The following is a 19,221-nucleotide window of genomic DNA, read 5'->3' as shown; positions in this document are numbered from 1 at the left end:
TTCTGTAGGTTTGCAGGAGCCAGTAAGCTTAAGCTGTGTCCTTAGTTCCAATCAGCTGGGTATAGAGCTGTTTACAGAGCAGGTAAAGGGATGAAACATGTCAGGTTATTAAGGCTTGTTTTCCTGTTGGCTTAGAAAAATGTCCCTGCAGTATTGAAGGTGTGGCACAACCTGATCGGTTGGACACTGTTGAAAATCATAGGCTTCTTCTCTGTCCTATTTTTTTGGAATCTTATCTAGTTTTTTTACGCAGTGCAACTTTGCACTGATTATGAAGACTTCTGTTCCTTTTTTAAGCGACTGCATTTCAGTCATGGATGGAATTGCCTCTTGTTTGCTCATTTTGAAGATTAGTTAATGTTTAAACTCTCTGAAATCCTTGGTGAAAAAATGCAGTCTTCGAGGTAGGGTGTGCGTATTATTCAAAACTCGGGAAGCTCTGTACGAGAGGAAGTAAGTGTTTGCTCTACTTCTATATGAAACTTCTGGTTTGGTTTCATTGCATTATAAGTATCCTCTCGGGTTTTGTTTCAGAAGTCTTATGCTGTTTTTTTGAATGTGTTCACTTATATTTTTTGTAAGTTGTTATCATTATCTGTTCATTTTTTTAGACACAGGGCCAAATCTTGCATTTTTTAATTTTTCAGCTCTGACTTGGCTAGACGACAGATAGGCGCTCTTGGAAGTTACATCACGTTGATATTGAGTATCTTGAAACTTTTCCTCTTCTGTACCCATTAACTATGTGTAATTCTAACAGTAAGTTGATCTTAGGACTGATGCATCTCCTCTTTCAGAGCCCTACAACTTTAATACTAAGGGGTCTTCTGGTTGCTTACACTCAAATGCTCTGATACGAACCTGTCATTTTGATAGCAGACTTGTGGTTTACGAAACAAATGTGGAAAATGGAGAAATTGCCAGATGTGTTACTCTATTAGTGCTTTAGGCTTGGTGATGCAAAGAACTGTTGGGTAGAGCTGTCCAGATACCCTTAATTAAAAAAAAATTAGGTTTGACCTTATGAAAACAAGGAATGTATTATGCTTTAGAAACCTTTTTTTTTTTTTGCGACATCAGCTAAATCAGTTAGGTAACGTTGTACCATGTCAAGATACCCCGCATAGATCTGATCAAGTTGTCTTGGTCGCTTGGAGTAGCACCATCATGATGAAGTATCGCTCTGGGTATTAGAAGCAATAAAGCAGTATCAGCACAACTCACCCCTGTTAGGCCTGACCTAGCATATTGGTATTTCCACAAGGCCATATTTGCAGCATAACAATACACATAATTCTTCTTAATTACTTACTTGTACCGTCAGCCGGGATGGTGAGTGGGATGAGGCGGCATACCCTTCCCTTTGCATCCCTGTGGCTCTTGTCCCTGTTCGAGGAAGGCTGAGGCACAGTTCTGCCTACTCCCTCCCTTGTGTTCTTTGCCATATTTTTTCTCTCTTTGCTACCTTGATTAGAGTACAATATCGGAACTCTGACCCCTTCTCCTATTCAGTATCTGAACTTGAGGTTCAGCTTGCTCTGGCAAAGTTCCCTAAGATGCAGGCAGGGTAGGGAAGCTTTATTTCATTTACTTTTTTGTCCTGTGGGATTGTAGCAATACCTATATTGGTGATCAACAGATGGCTCCCAGGGCTCTGGTCTGTTCTCTGGAGACCTGTATTCCATATTATTTCAGACCAGGAGGAGCAAGAAAATGTGATGGAATAAGTTCCTGGTTTGAAGAAATCTCGAAGTGAAACTTGGCAGTAGAGGCATGACTCTGCTAGTGGGTACTCGTACCAAGAATGGAGCTGTGTCTAAGGAAATCTGAATTTATGTATTGGTTCTTAGAAATTTTGATAGCTCTGTAGATTACATTAATCTTCATAGCAATGAAAAACGTTAAATGTGTGAATTATGCAGGAAGAAATGCTGAGGGTAAATGTTCAGCCGTTATGTTTTGTAGAAATAGCGTATTTAATAATTACATGTGTCTCTATTAAGATGTTTGCTACACTCAACGTATAGATTCTGGCTTTCTCTTTATTTACAGTTTTGAATGAGCTATCGGTGCAAGTAAAGATGTGAATTGTTAAGTATTTCTGGAATCTGCGGTTCGGAGAGAGCGCCAGCAGATGGTGATCTTGTTACATTATACTTGTCCCTCTACTCAGCATGTGTATTAGGAGAACTGTACCCATGGGCACTTAATGTACGTAGCTGGATGAACAGTTTGCTTTCCAGCCGTGACTCAGTTCTCTCAGATAAACTGCAGTATTTTCTCAGGGCAAAATAGATGATGTCAGTGAGAAATGTTTGAGTAATTTTTTGATGTTTGTTTATCTCAATATTCCCTCCTTTAAAAGTCGCAAACAAACGGAGAAATTCTTTTCACAGTTATTTTTACCTTGCAATGCACATACTTCTATGTATGAAGATTTTGGCTTTTCTGTAAAAAGTTGTTTATCTGGCTGAACAAAAAGTGGATAGACAAACCTTACTTGCAAACTCAGGTGTAAATGCATAAGACCAAGGCAGCTGGTGCTAGAAAGGTGCATCTTTATTTTGAAACACGAGAGAGTTCGTTTTATGAACGAGTAGTTTGGTTTGAACAGAAACCTGGTCTTTCTGACCCCATAGGAGAATTCTGCTGTATGTTTATAGATTATGCCTGAAAAACATTGTTAAAGTTTAGTACGTTGCTGTGCTGTACCAGGAAGAACCAGCGAGTTTCTCTTACTTTGTTCCTAGTAGGAAATTTACTAATCTCCTTTGTTAGCAGAAAATGACTTCCTTCTCCCATGCTAGCTCACTGTTTTGGCTGAAGCAGGGGCTCACAGGGCCAATGTTGAGACTCTGACCATTCCCCACTCACCTGCCGTGGGAGGAAAAAGAAATAATCTTGATTTCTGGAGCTTGACTCATATTAGCAGAAGGCTGGAAAAAGGAGTGAATGAGTCTTATATGCCTGATAGGAGCAAAATTGCGGTCCACCCTTAATGGTTTTTGCAAATTGTGTTCATAGAATCAAGTAAAGCAACTTCCTTTGTAGTTCCTCTTCAAAATAGCAGGAATAGAATGAAGAGTATATCTAGACTTTTATTTCCTCATTTTGTCAATTTAAAAATATTACGGGTAACTTGGGTTGGTTTGAATATTTATTGATGTTCTTTAACCCCTTAATGATAGGGGCATGACTTTTGTTTTCTCTCATTTTAAACAATTGAAACTTTATTGGATTGTTAGGTAACCTGAGTATTGTTCAGAAGAGAAGTCAGATGAAAGTGCAGATTTACTGACAGGCAAAGATTTGTCTTCTTTCAGTGAAAGATAATTTTGTGTCAAATGTTGGAATGCTAGAGACAGTCATTCTATTATTATATTTCTTTTGATCTTTTTTACCTCGAAGACTTTGCTTATCTAAACTATTTACTGCGTTGTAATTGTTATTTTGCATCCCTGCATGTTGTTTGTATTTATTGGTGCTGGCAGGGAAGGTATGCTCCCAGTTGTTACATTTCACTGTTCCCTGCTGTTCTGATGAAAGCTGGGGCGCTGTGCTTCACGAGAAGTTTGTCTGTGTTTGTCTTCCTAGAAGTGACTAGTTTACATTGTATATCCAACAGTTGTCTTTCTGTTCATAAACACTTAATTTGTCTCAGTGTCTTTTTGGCATAACTTACTGTCTAATTTGCTGCTGGATGGAAAGAATGAAAGGTATTTTAATGGTCTGACTTGATTTTAATACAATATAGCCAGTCATAGGAAGGTGAGTGGCCTAACAGGAGTTTTTAATTACTTTAACATGTGTGGATTTGACATCGGAGTGTATGCTGAAGTTGCTGCTGGTTTGGATCCTTTGCTATATCAACCTATTTAATAAACCTTATAATTTTGATTTTATTTTGTTCGAGGCTGCTCTTTTCTTTCACTGTTCTGTAGTTGAGAAAGGTCGGTTGATCAGGTGCATCAGTGAAGGTTATCTTCACCTATCTGCTATTCTTAATTTCCTTTTGTTCAAATGCTTCATTTATGACAAAAAAAAATTCCTGTCCATTTTTTTCTCTGCTGGACAGAGTAGTTGCTCATGCTGTACATGTATCCTGTCCTGCAGGTCTTTACCATCCCCCCATATATACCACTTTAGGCTATAAAATAGAGCTGAAGTGAAATGCAACTAATACAGTCTTTGTGTCTTGTTTCTTTGACGTGTTAGTCTCCACCCTGGCCTTTCAAGTCATTGCTTTTTTGTTGAGCTGTATGCATAGTTCTTGCCCTTCTCTTCCGGTTTGTGTATTATATGAAACTATACCTTGATCTAACCTCATACTGTTTTGGTCCTCCCAAAGTGTTCTCCCCTATGGTGCAGCCAACCACCACCTTCATTCTTTTTTCTTCTCTGTGCTGCTGGACTTTATCCTGTGCTGTTTTGCGTTTAGCTATGTTGTTTCAAAAATGTTCTGTTAGATCAGCCTTCTCAGTTATCTTAGTCTAAAATCTGTTGGGAGATGTTGGGTTGTGTAGTAACTGAGAAATGCGAAGAACGCTTTTTAATATAGTGTGATGTACACGATATTTCTGGTGTTTTTGTTGGTGTGGGGGTTTTGGGCTGTTTTTTTTTTTTAATGGTATGCTTAAGGCTTTTGTTTGCCTTTAACATGCCTTCAATAAAAAATTTTTCTTTTTTTACTCTACTATTTTTGATCTTTACATTTTGACAATTATTTTCTCTTGTGTATTTTAGAAGATTTTAAGATTAGCATCCTTTGTGTGCCACAAGCTGTTGAAAATGAATTCTTCCCTTTCTGCTTACTCTTTTTGTTAATAACAGGGAAAGATTCAAGTACAATGAGAAACCAGCATTGAGATCGCATTCAATGAGTCCTCCTCACCGGACAGATGAAGATAACCTAGCCACACCACTGTCTGTAAGATACTTCTCCTTTTTGTCACAAAACTTGCTCTAGTTTCAATGAATTGTTTTTATATATGCCTGTAAAGCTGTTATTTCTAATTGCATGAGTCATGATCCCTGTGTACAAGTGCAGACATTTGGGAAGGAGTGATAGGAAAGACTAAAGCTCATCAGAATCTGCTCCCTGCAAGTGCAGGGGACCAGAATTTCTTGTAGGATGCTCTCCATTCTTCCTAGTGGTTGACCTCTGTTTACTGTAGTGTGTTTAATGTCTACTGCATTGTTTTCCCTAGGCTTGGCAAACTGACTGGATTGACATAATCTTGTATTTTGCAATAGTAGATTAAAGCAAGCTGCATAGATGCCTTTGGCTCTGTTTAATGATGGTTGACCTCTGAGAGAGTGAATTTTGGACAGTTTGTTTTATCAAACATTCCACAACTAGCATTATGGCTGATGGAAGGACGCTGAACAGACTTAATGTAAAACCCTTTTAGTCCAAGATATTTAATTATATTGTATGTATAATTGCAAGCATTTAAACTGAAAATGACTCCTGACAGATACACATCATCAACAAGTATGCTGTTTTCCCTTGTGAATGTGTTCTGTAGCCTTATAGTCCAGCCTTTATGGCTGGAGAGGGCTGTCTCCTCTGTTTCCTTCACCGTAGCCAGTGTCTACTATAGCTCTTGTTCCTCTGTGAAACACTGAATTTGCTGTATGGACGTTGTAGGTCTGCCCACACTTGTCTTTTGACTGTATCAGAAGAACAGTTCAGGAAGATTGCAGCCGGAAGTGGGCTGTTGACACCTGAGCAATTCATGTAGACTGTTCTTACCCTTCTTTACTGGGCACAATCAGGAACTTATGAGGACATGCAGTGCAAGTGGGATAAGCTGGAAGCTTGCTTCTGAGGTCTATCTTTGTTCTGCTATGTGTTTGGAGTAGAGGAGTAGCAAGGGGATGCTTTATCATGGCAGGCTACAAGTGGTCTGTGGGCAAAAATTGAATGTCTCTGCTCAGGCTCTGGTTGGTATGAATGTACTTAGAATGTGTGCTGATTGTATATATACAAATGTAATTTTAAAAAGAAATGCCATAATTAAAAATAAAGAATAAAAACAGATGCTGGATTTTCTAAATTTCTCCTTATTGGTTTCCTGTTTGTTTTACTTGACTTATGGAACAGTTATTGTAAAGAAATCTGTTCAGTTGAAATCTGGATTTGGGTCTTTAAAGGTGTTTGTTGTTTTGTTTGGGTTTTTTTTGTTGTTGTTCCTGGTTTTGCCACAGGCTTCCAGGGCAATGTTAGGCAAATCACTGCACTTCATTGTTCTTCAGCTCCGTATACTGGATTCTACTGTGATTTCAGCTTTAAAAGGGCCTTTAAGTGAAATAATCCTCTCTTGCTTTGCCAAACAGTTTGATGAACATTTGGCTGGCTGGAACAAATAGTATCTTGTTCTGTTGTCAGTGATGGACAGATGTTCTGACATCATTCAAGCCCAGGTAGAGGAACAGGGAGTCTTTTAAGAAGCATTAAGAACTGCTTCAACCAAGTGTTGATTAACTGAAGTCAAAGCTCTCTTTGCCCACTGTGCATAATGAATGAGCAGAATTGAAAAAGAGGTGCTTGCATGCCAATACACACACCTCTTGCTGACAAAACTTAATGAGACAAAGTAATTCACGCTTCAATGTTCTGTTTTTCTAAATAGTGGTATATCTCAGTTGAGGAAAATTTTCTGTACCAACTCCCCTATTTGATACATTGAATGCAATTAGTAGTTACTGTTATCCTGCAGCAAAAACTGTCTTCTGAAAGACACAGCCCAGACAACAACTACAGTCCTTACTGAATGTGGGAATTTCTTTCTGCAAAGACCTTGAGCTGGGCAGCAGCTACTCTATCCTCTGCTTTTGCAGCTCTGCCCACTATAGTTACCCCTGCCTTGCTAGGGTTTCCTTTAATTCTTTTTTTTTAATTTGGAGGCTGATTAGGTGATCTCTGAATTCTGGATTAGCCTCACGAGAGGTACTATGGAGATGGGTCATTTCTAGAATAAGTATGTTGCCTAAAGAATGGAGTGTTTTGATTTTTGTTTAGTAAACTCACCCTTTGTAAAGGAGGCTGTTGCTTTGGAAATAAGTAAAATAGAGAACAACATTAAAGTGAGAAGGCAAGCTAATTTATCCTCCAAATTCCTTTCTTAGCACAGTACGCTACTGGTAGCTGAGCTGTTTAGATTAAAGCTGTCAGAGGTTTTCTGACACTATTAGGAAGTGCAGTGTAGGCATGGCCAAGTTCATGAGAAGCTTTTTTTCTGTTTTTTTTAAGATGCTTTATCTGCAAGCTCTTCTGATATTTTGTTTGACTTTTTTATGTTCCAGGACCATCGTCATAAAAAACCCATTTCTTTGGATGACAGTGACCTCGAAGCACGTCTCAATAGTTGGAATCTTGGGGTAAAATAAACAGAGTACATTACTTACTTACTGACTTGAAATGAAAACTCCTTAGTAATGTAGCCTGGATCTCCGAATTTAGTCAACAAAACTTTGTCGGAATCAGTCTTTTAGAAATGAATTGGTAAGGCTTGGAAAGGTTAATTATGAATACATGTCATCTTGAGAAGAAAACACTAAAAATGTCTCACTTTTAAGCAATAATAATCTTACTGTATTTAACATAGTTACTGATAAATCAAGCAAAATAATAATACCTGCTGGTAAATCCCAGTGTCTTACTCTGGTAGAAATTCAGACTGTTTCTTGGTAACTTGATAACATTATTTTGAATTTATGTGTGTATAAATGAAAGAAGAGTTTGCCTTCTGTGTTATTTTTTAAAAGGAATACAGAGTTTGTAAGCCACCAGTACAACTCAGCATTTTTTTTTTTGTCAGTTTGCCTCCTTTTGGAAGTGTTCAAGAGCCTTTTCAGTGTGTTAATCTCTTCCCTTGCCTATTAATAATTAGAATCTTTAGACCAGCTCTGTGGCTCTTACTGTTGGAAAGAGTAGCCTGGCTTTACGAATTTGCTTTGCCAAGCAAAGAATCTACTTTTGTGGAAGCTTCTGCAGTACTTTGGCCTACATTCTTGTGTTACCTTGGCTTTAGAATCTGTTTGTGAATATGGTGCTCTTGCTACGGTGCTGAGAAGTGTCCTGCTTTGATATATCAAAATTAATGTATCTGAAAGAGAATCCATTGTGGGGATGGAATAAGGATTTCTTTCTTGGACAGCTTGACAACTTCAGAACTAGTATTTATTGGATCTCAGCAACAATGTAGATGATACCTCCCCAAAGCTTTCCATGTTTACAGCTAGGAGGACTTTAATCTGTATTAAAAACTTTTTCAAGACTCTAAACCACTTTTGTAAACACTTCTGTAAAATCCAATCTATTTTCAAGCTATCATCTTTTCTTAGGAATTGAACACATCCTCTGTTTTTTGGCTGGTGTAGCACAAGTAGTAAATACAGTGAGGAAGCAAATATATTTTTATAAGGAGAGATGAAAAAATTGCTAACTAAGATTGATGAACATCTGTGTTAATCTTTTGATGTTTGCATGTACAAATTTAACGTGTGGGCCTTGGTCCATGTGTTGTTCCTGAGCAATTAATCACATCTTTTGGACCTAGACGTATTAGATGAATTTAAATGTTATTTTAATTTAAGGCTAATGATCTAATAAGAACTTATTCCTTTGGTTGCATTTTCTCTCATATTAGTCCATGACAATTCTAAGGTCATGGTGAAGTTCCTTCTCTCTGTAGATATATTCTGCTGCATTTTTTCTGTTGTGTTGGTTTTTTAACCTATTTGGTTAGGATTAATATCCTCATAACAATTTAATTTTATTAAAATCACTATTATTTTAATAGAGAGTTTTTTTTTTTATATATTTTCTGCATATTCTCAGAGGTTGAGAGTCAGTTGTGTTTGGGAGAGAGGGCAGCTGAAGTTGGGAGGGATGAGAGCTAGTTTCTAATGAAATAATTCAGCTTTGGTTTTTTTATAGAGAAAGTCACATATTTTCATGTTGTCGTTTTAATCAGTTACCAAATAATCTTTATTCTTCCTACACTATTGTCAGTCCAGTGGGATATGACAGCATTTAAAAATCTTGCCTATTACTCTCAATGTTTTGCATTGATGGCTCTTCAGTAAAAACATAAATGATAAGAGAGAATGTGAACTCTTTTGTGTCCTTCCTGGTGTTTCTCTTGCTGTTTTGGTGCCTGTTAGTGTTCTAACCGCAAATTTCTTGCTTCTTTTACTTCTGAGAGAGAAGGAAGTCTTGACCTTGGGACAAACCAGGAGCTACTTGAGAGCTTTGTCCAAACTGAAGGTGGAGATTAGTGAAAATATTAGTCTGGGTGCATAGTATTACCCCTTGGAGCTCCTTGTCTTTTATAAGAGTAATCCAAGATGAATTTCTAGCACTTCCAGACTTAGACAAATATATTTTTCAGGAACTGTACTTTTTTAAAGTGGGGAGCGTGGATCTGCAGAAAGCTTTTCAGTAGCAGCCAACTCCAATTTGCGAAAGTGCTGTGCAGGTGTCTGAAACAAATGTGCAAGCAGTCACTTGCAGATTTTGGATATTTGGGCTGTATAAATACCTGGATTATATGAAGAGATAGTTGTAATACCTTGAGCTTTTAGAGCTGCTTTAAGGGGGAAACTTGCTCATGGCCATTTTACAAATTGTTCCAATTGATGCTGACAAAGAATCTCTTTATCCAGCATTTTTATATCAGTGTTGATCTGCCTACTTGCTTATCTCTTTAATTTTATTTGTTTTTTATTTCTTTTTCTAATTGAAATTCCAGTTTGCAATCATGTTGTGTTGATAATGGATGATTATTAAGCTATGATGATCTTCCACTGATATAGGAGCTCTCTTGGATAACAAATTGGCTACCGAGACACATAAATCAGTTTTTCAAGTCTCCTCTCCAGGGATGGTAATTAAACGAGTCGCTAGTGAGAGACTTTGCCTGATAAGACTTGTTGGGAGTAACCTGACAAAGAGGATTTGAGGTTGTAAAAGAGAGGTCTGTAAGTGATTGCTGTTGAACAGTGTTTCCCTGCTATGGATCGTGGCCCCCAGTGGGTTCTTAAAGGGTCAGGAAGTTTTAAGTAGAGTTTCATAGTTAAAGAGAATATGTAATTAGTAAAAATGAAAAAAAAAAAAAAAAGCTTACTAAATGGTGGCAGCACTTCAGCATCTGTAAGGTTAGAGTGTAAGATGTGATTGCTATTATTTGTAAGCATTTACCTTGCCACAGGAGGATCTAGCTATCTCTTAATTGCCAGCCACATTTGCGGACTGTTTGAGAAACTTAATTTACAAGCGATCCCACCTCAGATACAGAAGACCCCTGACCCAAAAGAATACTCCAGTAGTGGGGGAAAGTTAGGAAAGGAAATATAGAATGGCTTTCACTTTGAACTGCTTAACAGAAAGAAGAGTTGTTTTTAAAAAGCTTTTCAAAATTTCCCTGTTTTTTTTTTTTTGAGTTTTACTTGTGTCAAGGAGCAAATGGTGAATCTACATTTTTTTCTTGCAATCATGGGGATAGAGCTGATCCTTGGAATTTTGGATAAGTCCTTATACAAGGATTTTTCTCAGTAAGAATCCTTGAAATTTTATGAAACTATTCTTATTTCAAGCAAGTATATAAGGAGAAATGGTTCTATTCAAAAATCTGCAAATATCTAGATAGGTGCTTTTCATAAAGGTGAAGGAAACCTTAGCATCTTCCAGCTGAGAGTTGCTGCTAAGCCTTTGCTGTTCCACTGTACGCTTGTCTGCATTATAGTGACCAGTTATATACTGATAATTTATTTTTACCCTTATCTTTTGGACTTCTATTTCTTTGATATATTCTAAATTTTCTCTTCTTCAAAGGTTGTGTATTTTCAAGGTCACATACTGAATGTGTTTTCACTTTTTGTGATACACTTACATCAGGGGCTGAGATTTTTTTATTATTATTATTAAAAATACTGTGAAAAGTTTTGGGCAATAATTTTATTTCTCTTACTAAGCAGAGAGATCAAAGCTTAATAGACTGTAATATGGAGGCTTCAGATATATTTGTTATTAGTAGTAATAACATTTTCTATATGAGAAGTAAGACTGTTGCATTACTTTGCTAATATTGTTGCTTCTCATGGGTAATAAAAGATTTTTTCCATTTGCCTTGCAGCACTCCTGGTTATCTCTGTCAAACATTTTATTTTTCGAGTTCTTTAGGTTCTAGTCATGCATGGGTAAATGTTTTTAAAAAACGTCAGGTTTTGATTGTGATAAATTTCCCTTTCATACATGGAAAACTAATAGAAGCCAATTTTAAATACATTATAAAAATGTGGTTTCCTTAGCCCTTGTTGACTCTTATCTAAACTGATGTGGGGACCGTCCTTTATTAAGTGTTCCTGCCTTGAAGTTGCATTTGCAATGTAGAAAAGAAGAAATCCTTTTGTATTGCTGTTTGAAGGGAAAAGTTTCAGAGCCAGGCGTTTAGGCAAATGCAAGTAATCTTTGGTCATGTTGTTACTTTGAACTTTCTTTGTCCTTCTTTAGCTATTTTAGAATATAATAAAAATCCCTCAGCTATCTTATTTTATTAACAGCTGTCAATAAACTTCTACATGCTGTTGCAAACTTAGTACCCTTCATAAATGGAACTATCATCACCTTCCCTTTAGTTTTGTCTCAAAAAATAATTAAATACTGTGAAACAGATGTAGTGTCAGGAAAAGAAACTTGCTGGATAACCAAATTAAATTTTTTTTCCTCTTTTCTTCTTTTCCTCTAGATGCTAAGCTTTTTAGATTGTAGATAGACACAGTTTTTGGATATAAACTTTAAGTTATGTAAAGGAATAACAATGGATGAAACCACTGCATATTCTTACCTGACGTGCCTGTATTTTTTTTCTTCCATTATGCTTCTGATACAGTTTCATTTGTCATTGAATTGTAGCCAATTTTAGGTGTGACAAAGCAACTCTTTTTAAACATCCCAGGAAATTCAGCACTTCATTTTAGGTAGAAAGCATGCAAAGAGATTGTACCCTGGGGAAGTACCAAAGGGTTTTTTAATCAGGGAGAACACAATTCTTCATCATTGGAATTCAGCCAGAACAAGAATTAACTCTTTAGCTTCTACCAGAAGTGATGTGGGATCTTCAGTACAAAGAACCTGGGCACTCAGGTCTTTCCCAGAAGAATTTATCATGGGAAATATTATTGCCTAATAAAGGTTTAAGAGGACTTAGACCAAAGAAATTCTGCGGTCAGTGGCTTGCATTACGTTCTCCTTTCTTGGAGAAATTATATATAAAGTAGATGCAAGCATAGAGAATTCTTGGGTGGCTACAGCAGCAGTGTATGTTAATGCCTGTTTTGTGTACTTGACTCACATCTGCCTGTGTCTTTCCAGCCTAGTTAAGCTCCACCATTTCTGTACAAACCATTTGATTATCTTTTGTTTGGTTTCTTTGTCTGCTTACTATAAACATACCTACTGTATATGTTGTGGTGTTGGAGGGCAGCAACACTGTAAAAACTTTCCCACAGTGAACTCCAAGTGGTGTTGTGACTTCAAAAAATAAATTCAACTTCCATGCTGACAAACAATCTTCATGTGCTTTAATGTCCTTCCACTAAGACTGCAGAAGCAGCATTAAAGTGAACTTCCCTACAAATTATGATGTTAGATAAGAATGTCCTTACTCAAATTTCCTGAAGCTACTCAGCAGTTATTTCTGTAGGGAACATGCTGGCCGGCTGGGTTCTTAGATTAAAGTAAGAACTTAGGGCAAGGTTCAGTTTAGTTGTTTACCACTTCAAAATCTTAAGTGTTCTTAACTCTTTCATGTGTGTGTTTTTCCATCCTTGTTTTGAAAACAATCACATCGTGTCTTTGAAGAAGCTTAAGGGGGAATGTGCAACAAGCCTGCTCATCCAAATGTGTTTTTTTTTTTCCTGAATCTTAATATATACAACATACCTTCTGACTCTGTTACTGAACTGTAATAAGCTACAGTTGTGCATTACTGAAGATCAGTATATGTTGATAAACAACTTCTAAAGAACGAAATGTGACTTTGGAGGGGGCAGAACAAAAGCACAGCATTAACGGTGTGCTCGTCATATTGGCTGTGTTGGAAGAGCAGAAGCTTCGGTATAAGCTTCTGGACTATGACAGAATAGAGCCTGTATGCTGTTTTCAGCCTGAGGGGTGAAATATAGTTGATGTCCTGAGGCAGAATCTTGTGGAAGTACTTCATGCTCAAAATTGTGCTTTTTCTGCACTGTCCTTGCTTTTGGGGGAAACCGTTTCAGCTCGCTTTACTTCTCTCAATGCTTTACTTGTGCCTTGCATTGGTAGCTTTAAAATTGTACATTTCAAAAATGTTTAGTCTTGACTGCTTTATACAGAAATTGAAAATACTAAAGTTAAAAATTATGACTAATTTACCTCAAGGTCAGTTTTGGAATCTGTGTCTTTATGAAGATTTCTGCTATATGTTTTTCAATTTAGGAGAATAAATATATTTTCATAAAGTAGACTATTTCTGTTAGGTAATGGGGATCTGATCATCCAAAGCCTTCCGAACCCTGGTTTATGAGGACTTAGGTACTAGAAGGTGACCACGCCAGCCCTTACAAACTGAAAGATGGTTTGTTGTCTGTTTGGCTGCCTAGTAGAACAGGAGAATCCAAAATCTTTTCTACAAGAAATTTAAAAGGCCATTTTTGTTAAGAGGTGGTATTTACAAATTAGAGTTCAATTCTAGTTCAAATAAAGATGTCTTTCATTATGACATTTATTTGGTTCATAATCTTAAAAAAGCATGTGATTTACTGTTCTTCTTGTGGAAGTCCTTCAGTTTCATACATATGTATTTTGGTTTGTCTTTGACCTTTTGCTTATTATTTTTAAATTTGCATGTTTCTCATAAATACAAGCTTTTTTCTTTTTTGGGCATTCTTTATTGTGATATTCCCTCTTTAATGTGGTGTAATTTTGAGAACAAGAAGTTTTGCAGAAGACCAGCATGAAAAGAATGAATGTTGAGACATTAAATGTTTACAGATCAGTTTAAGTGGATATAATCCACAACAAGTAACAAAGTGGGAACATTTAACTTCAAAGCACATATGGCTGCTGTTACAAAATCAAAAAATGCAAGACTTGGGCCATACAAAGTATTAGAGACACGTTTCCTTTCTCATAAACAAGTAGGATATACCTTTGTTTTTTAGATTGGTTTTGAAATGAAGGCTGTAAACAGCTTACTTTATCTGACCATGAAATTATTTGAATTAATTGTAAATATTTACATTAACTTTTAGCTTTAAAAGAAGCAAAAGTAAAGTGTGATAATATTCATTTTGCATGAGAGAGAGCACTTTTGAAAATAATCAAGGTTCTGCAGCCTTAGCCTTCTCAAAATTCTGCCAGGTATTTGGCGAAGGCTTTGTGTTACCTGATGCTCAGTTTTCTGGGGAGCCAGAGCAGGGTCTGCCTTGAACTTTTGGCAAGCCGCCTTCAGCCCTGGGAGTCTGCACGGGTGATGGTTAGGCGTGTGGGGTGGATGGGGAAGTAGGCGAGATGAGCTGGAAGGAAGAGTACAATACTAGTAAAATTAGGAAATTTTAGATAAAAGATACCATTGCAGGTACGAATGTGCAGGACAAAGAAAATCCTTGTAAATTTTCCTGGTTTAGAATTTCTGTACTTTTTGTTTCTGTCCCTCTTGATTCCTCCTGGTGGCTATCTTCTGTAGTTAATGCCCCGTGGTGTTCTCACCCCTGTATTCCTCTCCACACCAACCTCCTCCCCTGTGTCCAAAATTATTAATTGTTTTTGCAGTAGGTGCATAAAAGATTCCTTTATTCACTAATGTCTACTCATGTTTTTTGCATGCCAAGCATTGTGGTGTATTTAAAAAAACCCAAAAGACACCAAAAAAATCCCAAAATAAAACCAACCCAGGATGCTTAATATGAAAGAAAGTTTAATGTATCTGTTGTAGTAAATTCATTGACATTAAAGAGAAATAGGTTAGTTGTTAAATTACTGTTTTTATGTACTTTCAGCTATGTTATTAAAGTATTAGATAATAACTACTCATTGAAACTGAATGTATGTGGTAAACATGCTAACATCTACAACTACTTCTGGGTGAAATATGGCGACTCTTCAACAGCATATAGAAATCCTACATAACCTTTTAGGACAGGAAATGAATAACAGTGTATCGAATTGAAATTTCAGAGGGATTAAGCCTCTTCACTGATAAATTCAACACACAAATTTATTTAATAATACTGGAGAAAGTGCAAGTATTTGATATATTTGCCATGCCTCATAGATCATTTTAATCTTTTCAGGGGGGGGAAAAAAAGTCTAAATGTTGTAGGATGTGTATTGCAATCACATTCGTATTCCAAATCTCACTGCCACATTTTACATGATTATGCCCTTGAAAGCTTTTCTTGGGTGTTACGTGTTCGCTGGGATGTGATGTTTGAGCCTCATTGTCTGAGAAAATTAAAAAGATATAGTTGTCTGATAGAGGAAGTGGGTTGTGAACAGTGTTATATATTCAGTTCTTAAAAATAGTGATTGAAAGAGTTGTTTTAATTATACAATACTGTTAATGAATTATGTCCTTATGTTCTGTCTTTATGACTTACATATGTGGATATAGTTTCAATGCACTCATCTGCAGTTTTTTGAAAACACTAGATTAAAATCTTTGTAATCTCTAAGTTTTTTTCTTGCTTTACGCTGATTTAAATGAAAGTTTATCCAATAAATTTGGAAAACTTTTGTAGAAGCTACATATTTAGCTGCCAAATTCTTTTAAAACATGCATTGGTGGAATTCACACAACCATCGGGGCTTGGGGGAAAAAAATGTGCAATTTTTGATCCATTTGCATTAGGAAACATTAATATTTTAAAACTTGCTCAGTAGTTCATGTCTAACACAGCGATCTCTTATGAAGGCTTTCTATTTCTATAGCTTGTAAAAGGTGGCAGTGTGCTACTGGACCTTTGCGTTCTGCTGAGTGCTTTTCTTAAGGATCATTTAAATGTTGTAAAAGAGAAAAATTAATTTTCCTGTGCATAATTCTGTGAGTTACTTATAGGTTACAGCCGTGTATGTAGAGACAGTACTGCTTTGATTTGCAGATTAACAATGTTTTTATAGAGAACAAAATTTTCTGGTGGAAAACAGTTCTTGAACTGGTGTGTATGTCTGAAGGCATGCTTAAATGTGTTCTGTCGTTGTTCTTTTGAGTGGTACAGTTCCTGGGTTAAGCATACCCTCACTGATAGAGATTACATCTCAGTGTCCCAACCCAAACTTGTCATTGCAAACTTTTTTTAATATTTGGGGATATTTCTTACTGTTTTTAAGAAATAACAAGACATTGCTGACATGATTACTTTTTCTCTAACTTGTTGTTTTTCAGTTAGAAAATCCAAGATATTTGCGGGAAAAACCGATGCCACTGTCGTTGGTAGGTATTTATATTCCCTTGATAATTTATAAGGGCGAACAAACGTGCTTGATGTTTTTGATTTCTGGTTAGGATTGATTTTACTTGGAGTTACTGCTTTGAACTTAGTAAGTTGTTCTGAACTTTTTCTCATTCAATAGATGACACCCAAAATTGGCCTAGGAAGAAGTAGCACATTTTGTGATGAACAGGCACTATTTCGAATGCATGAAAAAGAGGTAAGACTCTTCTCAGTCTTTTTGGAAAAAGAAAATTGCACTCAAATTAGCAAGTTAGGGTATTTTGTTTGGAAATTGGGTATTCACAAAGCAGTTTGTTATAGCAGAAAATATCATGTAAGAGAATTTTTGCTGAAGTGACAGGGCTTTTCATGAAATACTTAATGTATTTCACAATTACTTAGACAACAAAAAAAGACTTTCTGAGTACATTTACTGTTCCTTTGAAGGAATTTTTAGTATAGAAGAGTGTGAATTCTAGGAATTTTCCAACTACCTTTTAACAGAAGCAATAGAATCCTTGATTTAGTGAGGATTTTTGTTTCCTTTCTATATACCTGTAGAAGACCTTGGCCTAGACTGCATCTCTGGCCTAGACTGCATTATTTCTATATGTGCCTTATCTTGCTCCCATCCTCTTGTATTCATACAGGTTTTTGTATTATTTCTTTTGAACATTGCTAATGGGCAAGATCACTGTCAAGGCTTGCCTATCTAGTTCTCTTATACTGTGTTAATTTTGTTTTGAACATGTACAAAAGTAACATTTTGTGGTCGTTTTTACCTTTTTCATAGTTTAAGAAAGTTATGTGGCTATGATATCTTTGTCACAAACTACTCAGTTTATTTAAAGCATCAGTCGTGAGATAAAACTCAAATGTACCATGTTTACGAAGTTTAGCACGTAGATATGTGGTTTCAGAAGAATCTAAAATAAGCGTTACATGTTCATTTTGGAACGTCAGTGAATCAATGGTCTGGTAGACAGGACTTTGGGAAAGGAAATTCAACATATATTAGGAAAATGATAAAAAACCTAAAACAAAACAAAACAAAAAACCCCAAACAAACAAATCCAACAAACCCAAACCACCAAAAACCACAAAACAAAAAAACCCCAATACCAAACCCGAAAATCCCCCACTCTCCTCTCTTGCCCTTCAAATTTTTGTGTTCAGCCACATGCTCTTGGAAAATTGAGGCATATGTACACGGCTCCTTAGCTATCCACGGGTACTTAGGCCTACATAGGAGTCCAGATATGTACGAGTTGGAAAGGAAGGGGCATCATCTGCAAACCATGCAATCATCCTTCCCTTTACATGGAGTCTTGTAAGGACACTTACGGATTCCAACTGTCCTAAAGTTACTTTCAAGGACACTTCATAAGACATCTCTAACTGAGGTATGGGGGAGGGCAAATTTGGTTTGCGGATACTTCTACTGTTAATAAAGTAATGGGTATGAAAGTCTGTCTGCATTACGTTGATAGCTGGCAGTCTAATTTGATGCTTAAGCAAGCAGCCTGATATGGCAGTTGCGCAATACGTGTGCCTTTCACTTTCTCTGTTCTGGTCTAATAGTGACTGTTCTTTTGTCCTGACAATATTCAAACCACCATTGCCTCAGGATGAGGCAAGGCCAAGGTTTCATAAGATGTGAAAATAGGCTGAAAAATAAATAAATTGAAAGCACAATGTTGTCATTTAAATAATATTTTCAAATTAAATAAACAGGAATGCATGCCAAGTAGCTACATAAAATACTCAGCGAATACTTCACTAGTTCAGTGGAAAAATCTTCTAAACCACAGAGTGAAAATCCAGTACTTTTTGCTAATGGTGCTCAACTGCGGGCTGGCTTAAACGGGATAGGATATAGACAGTGTTTCACAATCACCATTTGTGTGCTATTAAGTACAAAACTTCAATGTGTTTTCATCTTATTTTGTTTGTGAAGCTCAATTAAGAATAAAGCCTTTTCATTTCTAGAATGTAAATGTATTAACAGAAAAATAGTGTTGTACAAAAGAGTTTTGGTAAACATTTAACTGTTTCCAACCTCTTTGTAGCAGAATGGGGGAACATAAAATAGGATAGCTGTGATATTTTGCTTTTAACCTTTAGACCTTTGTTCATAAACCATTCCTGCACCTGTTTTGACTCTTAATGCTAAACACATGGCCATTTTCAATGATAACCACATCACAGATTTATGAAAATGTGAGTGTCATCAGGCAGTGGTTTTTAGTCATATTTTTCCCCAAATTCTTCTGACATGGATTAAACCATTTGGGAAACGGTCATTACCGAGAAATCATGGGTTCAAACAAGGAAGATGCAACAAAACAGGAATATATCTGTTTTCAGCAGTAGAGCAAAACAGAACAGATGGTATGACTGGCTTATCTTGATAAACAGGAAAAAGCCTCCCTTTGAACTTCACCTTCGGTCACCCTGAGTGCCACCCAATACTCCATGGAGCAGAGGAGGGGGGACAGAAAAAGTTCTTATTTGTGATTTTTCTGAAAAACAGAACCAATACCTCTGCGAAGATATGGGGTTGAAATTCTTCTGGAATTAAAAAAAACAAATTTAAAACGTGATGTTTTGTTAACCTTTCTCAAATGACTTTAAAGAAGCTCTGTTTCTTAATTTTTCATTTTGTCAGCCTTAATTTTTCTTAGTATTTTTCTCAATTTCCTTTTGTTTTATTTCTGTAGGCAAAGGTATTTATTTCTTTAG

General features: G+C 36.5%; 1 protein-coding gene across 9 annotated transcripts in view; it reads left to right on the top strand.

Annotated features, from left to right (window-relative positions):
* CEP112 (centrosomal protein 112) overlaps nt 1-19,221 on the top strand; it is a 173,385-nt gene that overhangs the window by 5,440 nt on the left and 148,724 nt on the right. For all 9 annotated transcript variants that reach the window (XR_012663397.1, XR_012663398.1, XM_075111460.1 and 6 more), the window contains 4 exons: nt 4,831-4,927; nt 7,309-7,383; nt 16,431-16,478; nt 16,619-16,696. Coding sequence is in view for 7 of the 9 variants with exons in the window: in XM_075111460.1 (XP_074967561.1) it covers nt 4,831-4,927; nt 7,309-7,383; nt 16,431-16,478; nt 16,619-16,696 (298 nt within the window). In the remaining 2 variants the exon portion in view is untranslated. The remainder of the gene's footprint in view (nt 1-4,830; nt 4,928-7,308; nt 7,384-16,430; nt 16,479-16,618; nt 16,697-19,221) is intronic.

Source organism: Phalacrocorax aristotelis, chromosome 16, assembly GCF_949628215.1.
Source record: "Phalacrocorax aristotelis chromosome 16, bGulAri2.1, whole genome shotgun sequence".
In the NCBI taxonomy this organism is placed as follows: domain Eukaryota; kingdom Metazoa; phylum Chordata; class Aves; order Suliformes; family Phalacrocoracidae; genus Phalacrocorax; species Phalacrocorax aristotelis.
This window is presented reverse-complemented; position numbering and strand designations above follow the sequence as displayed.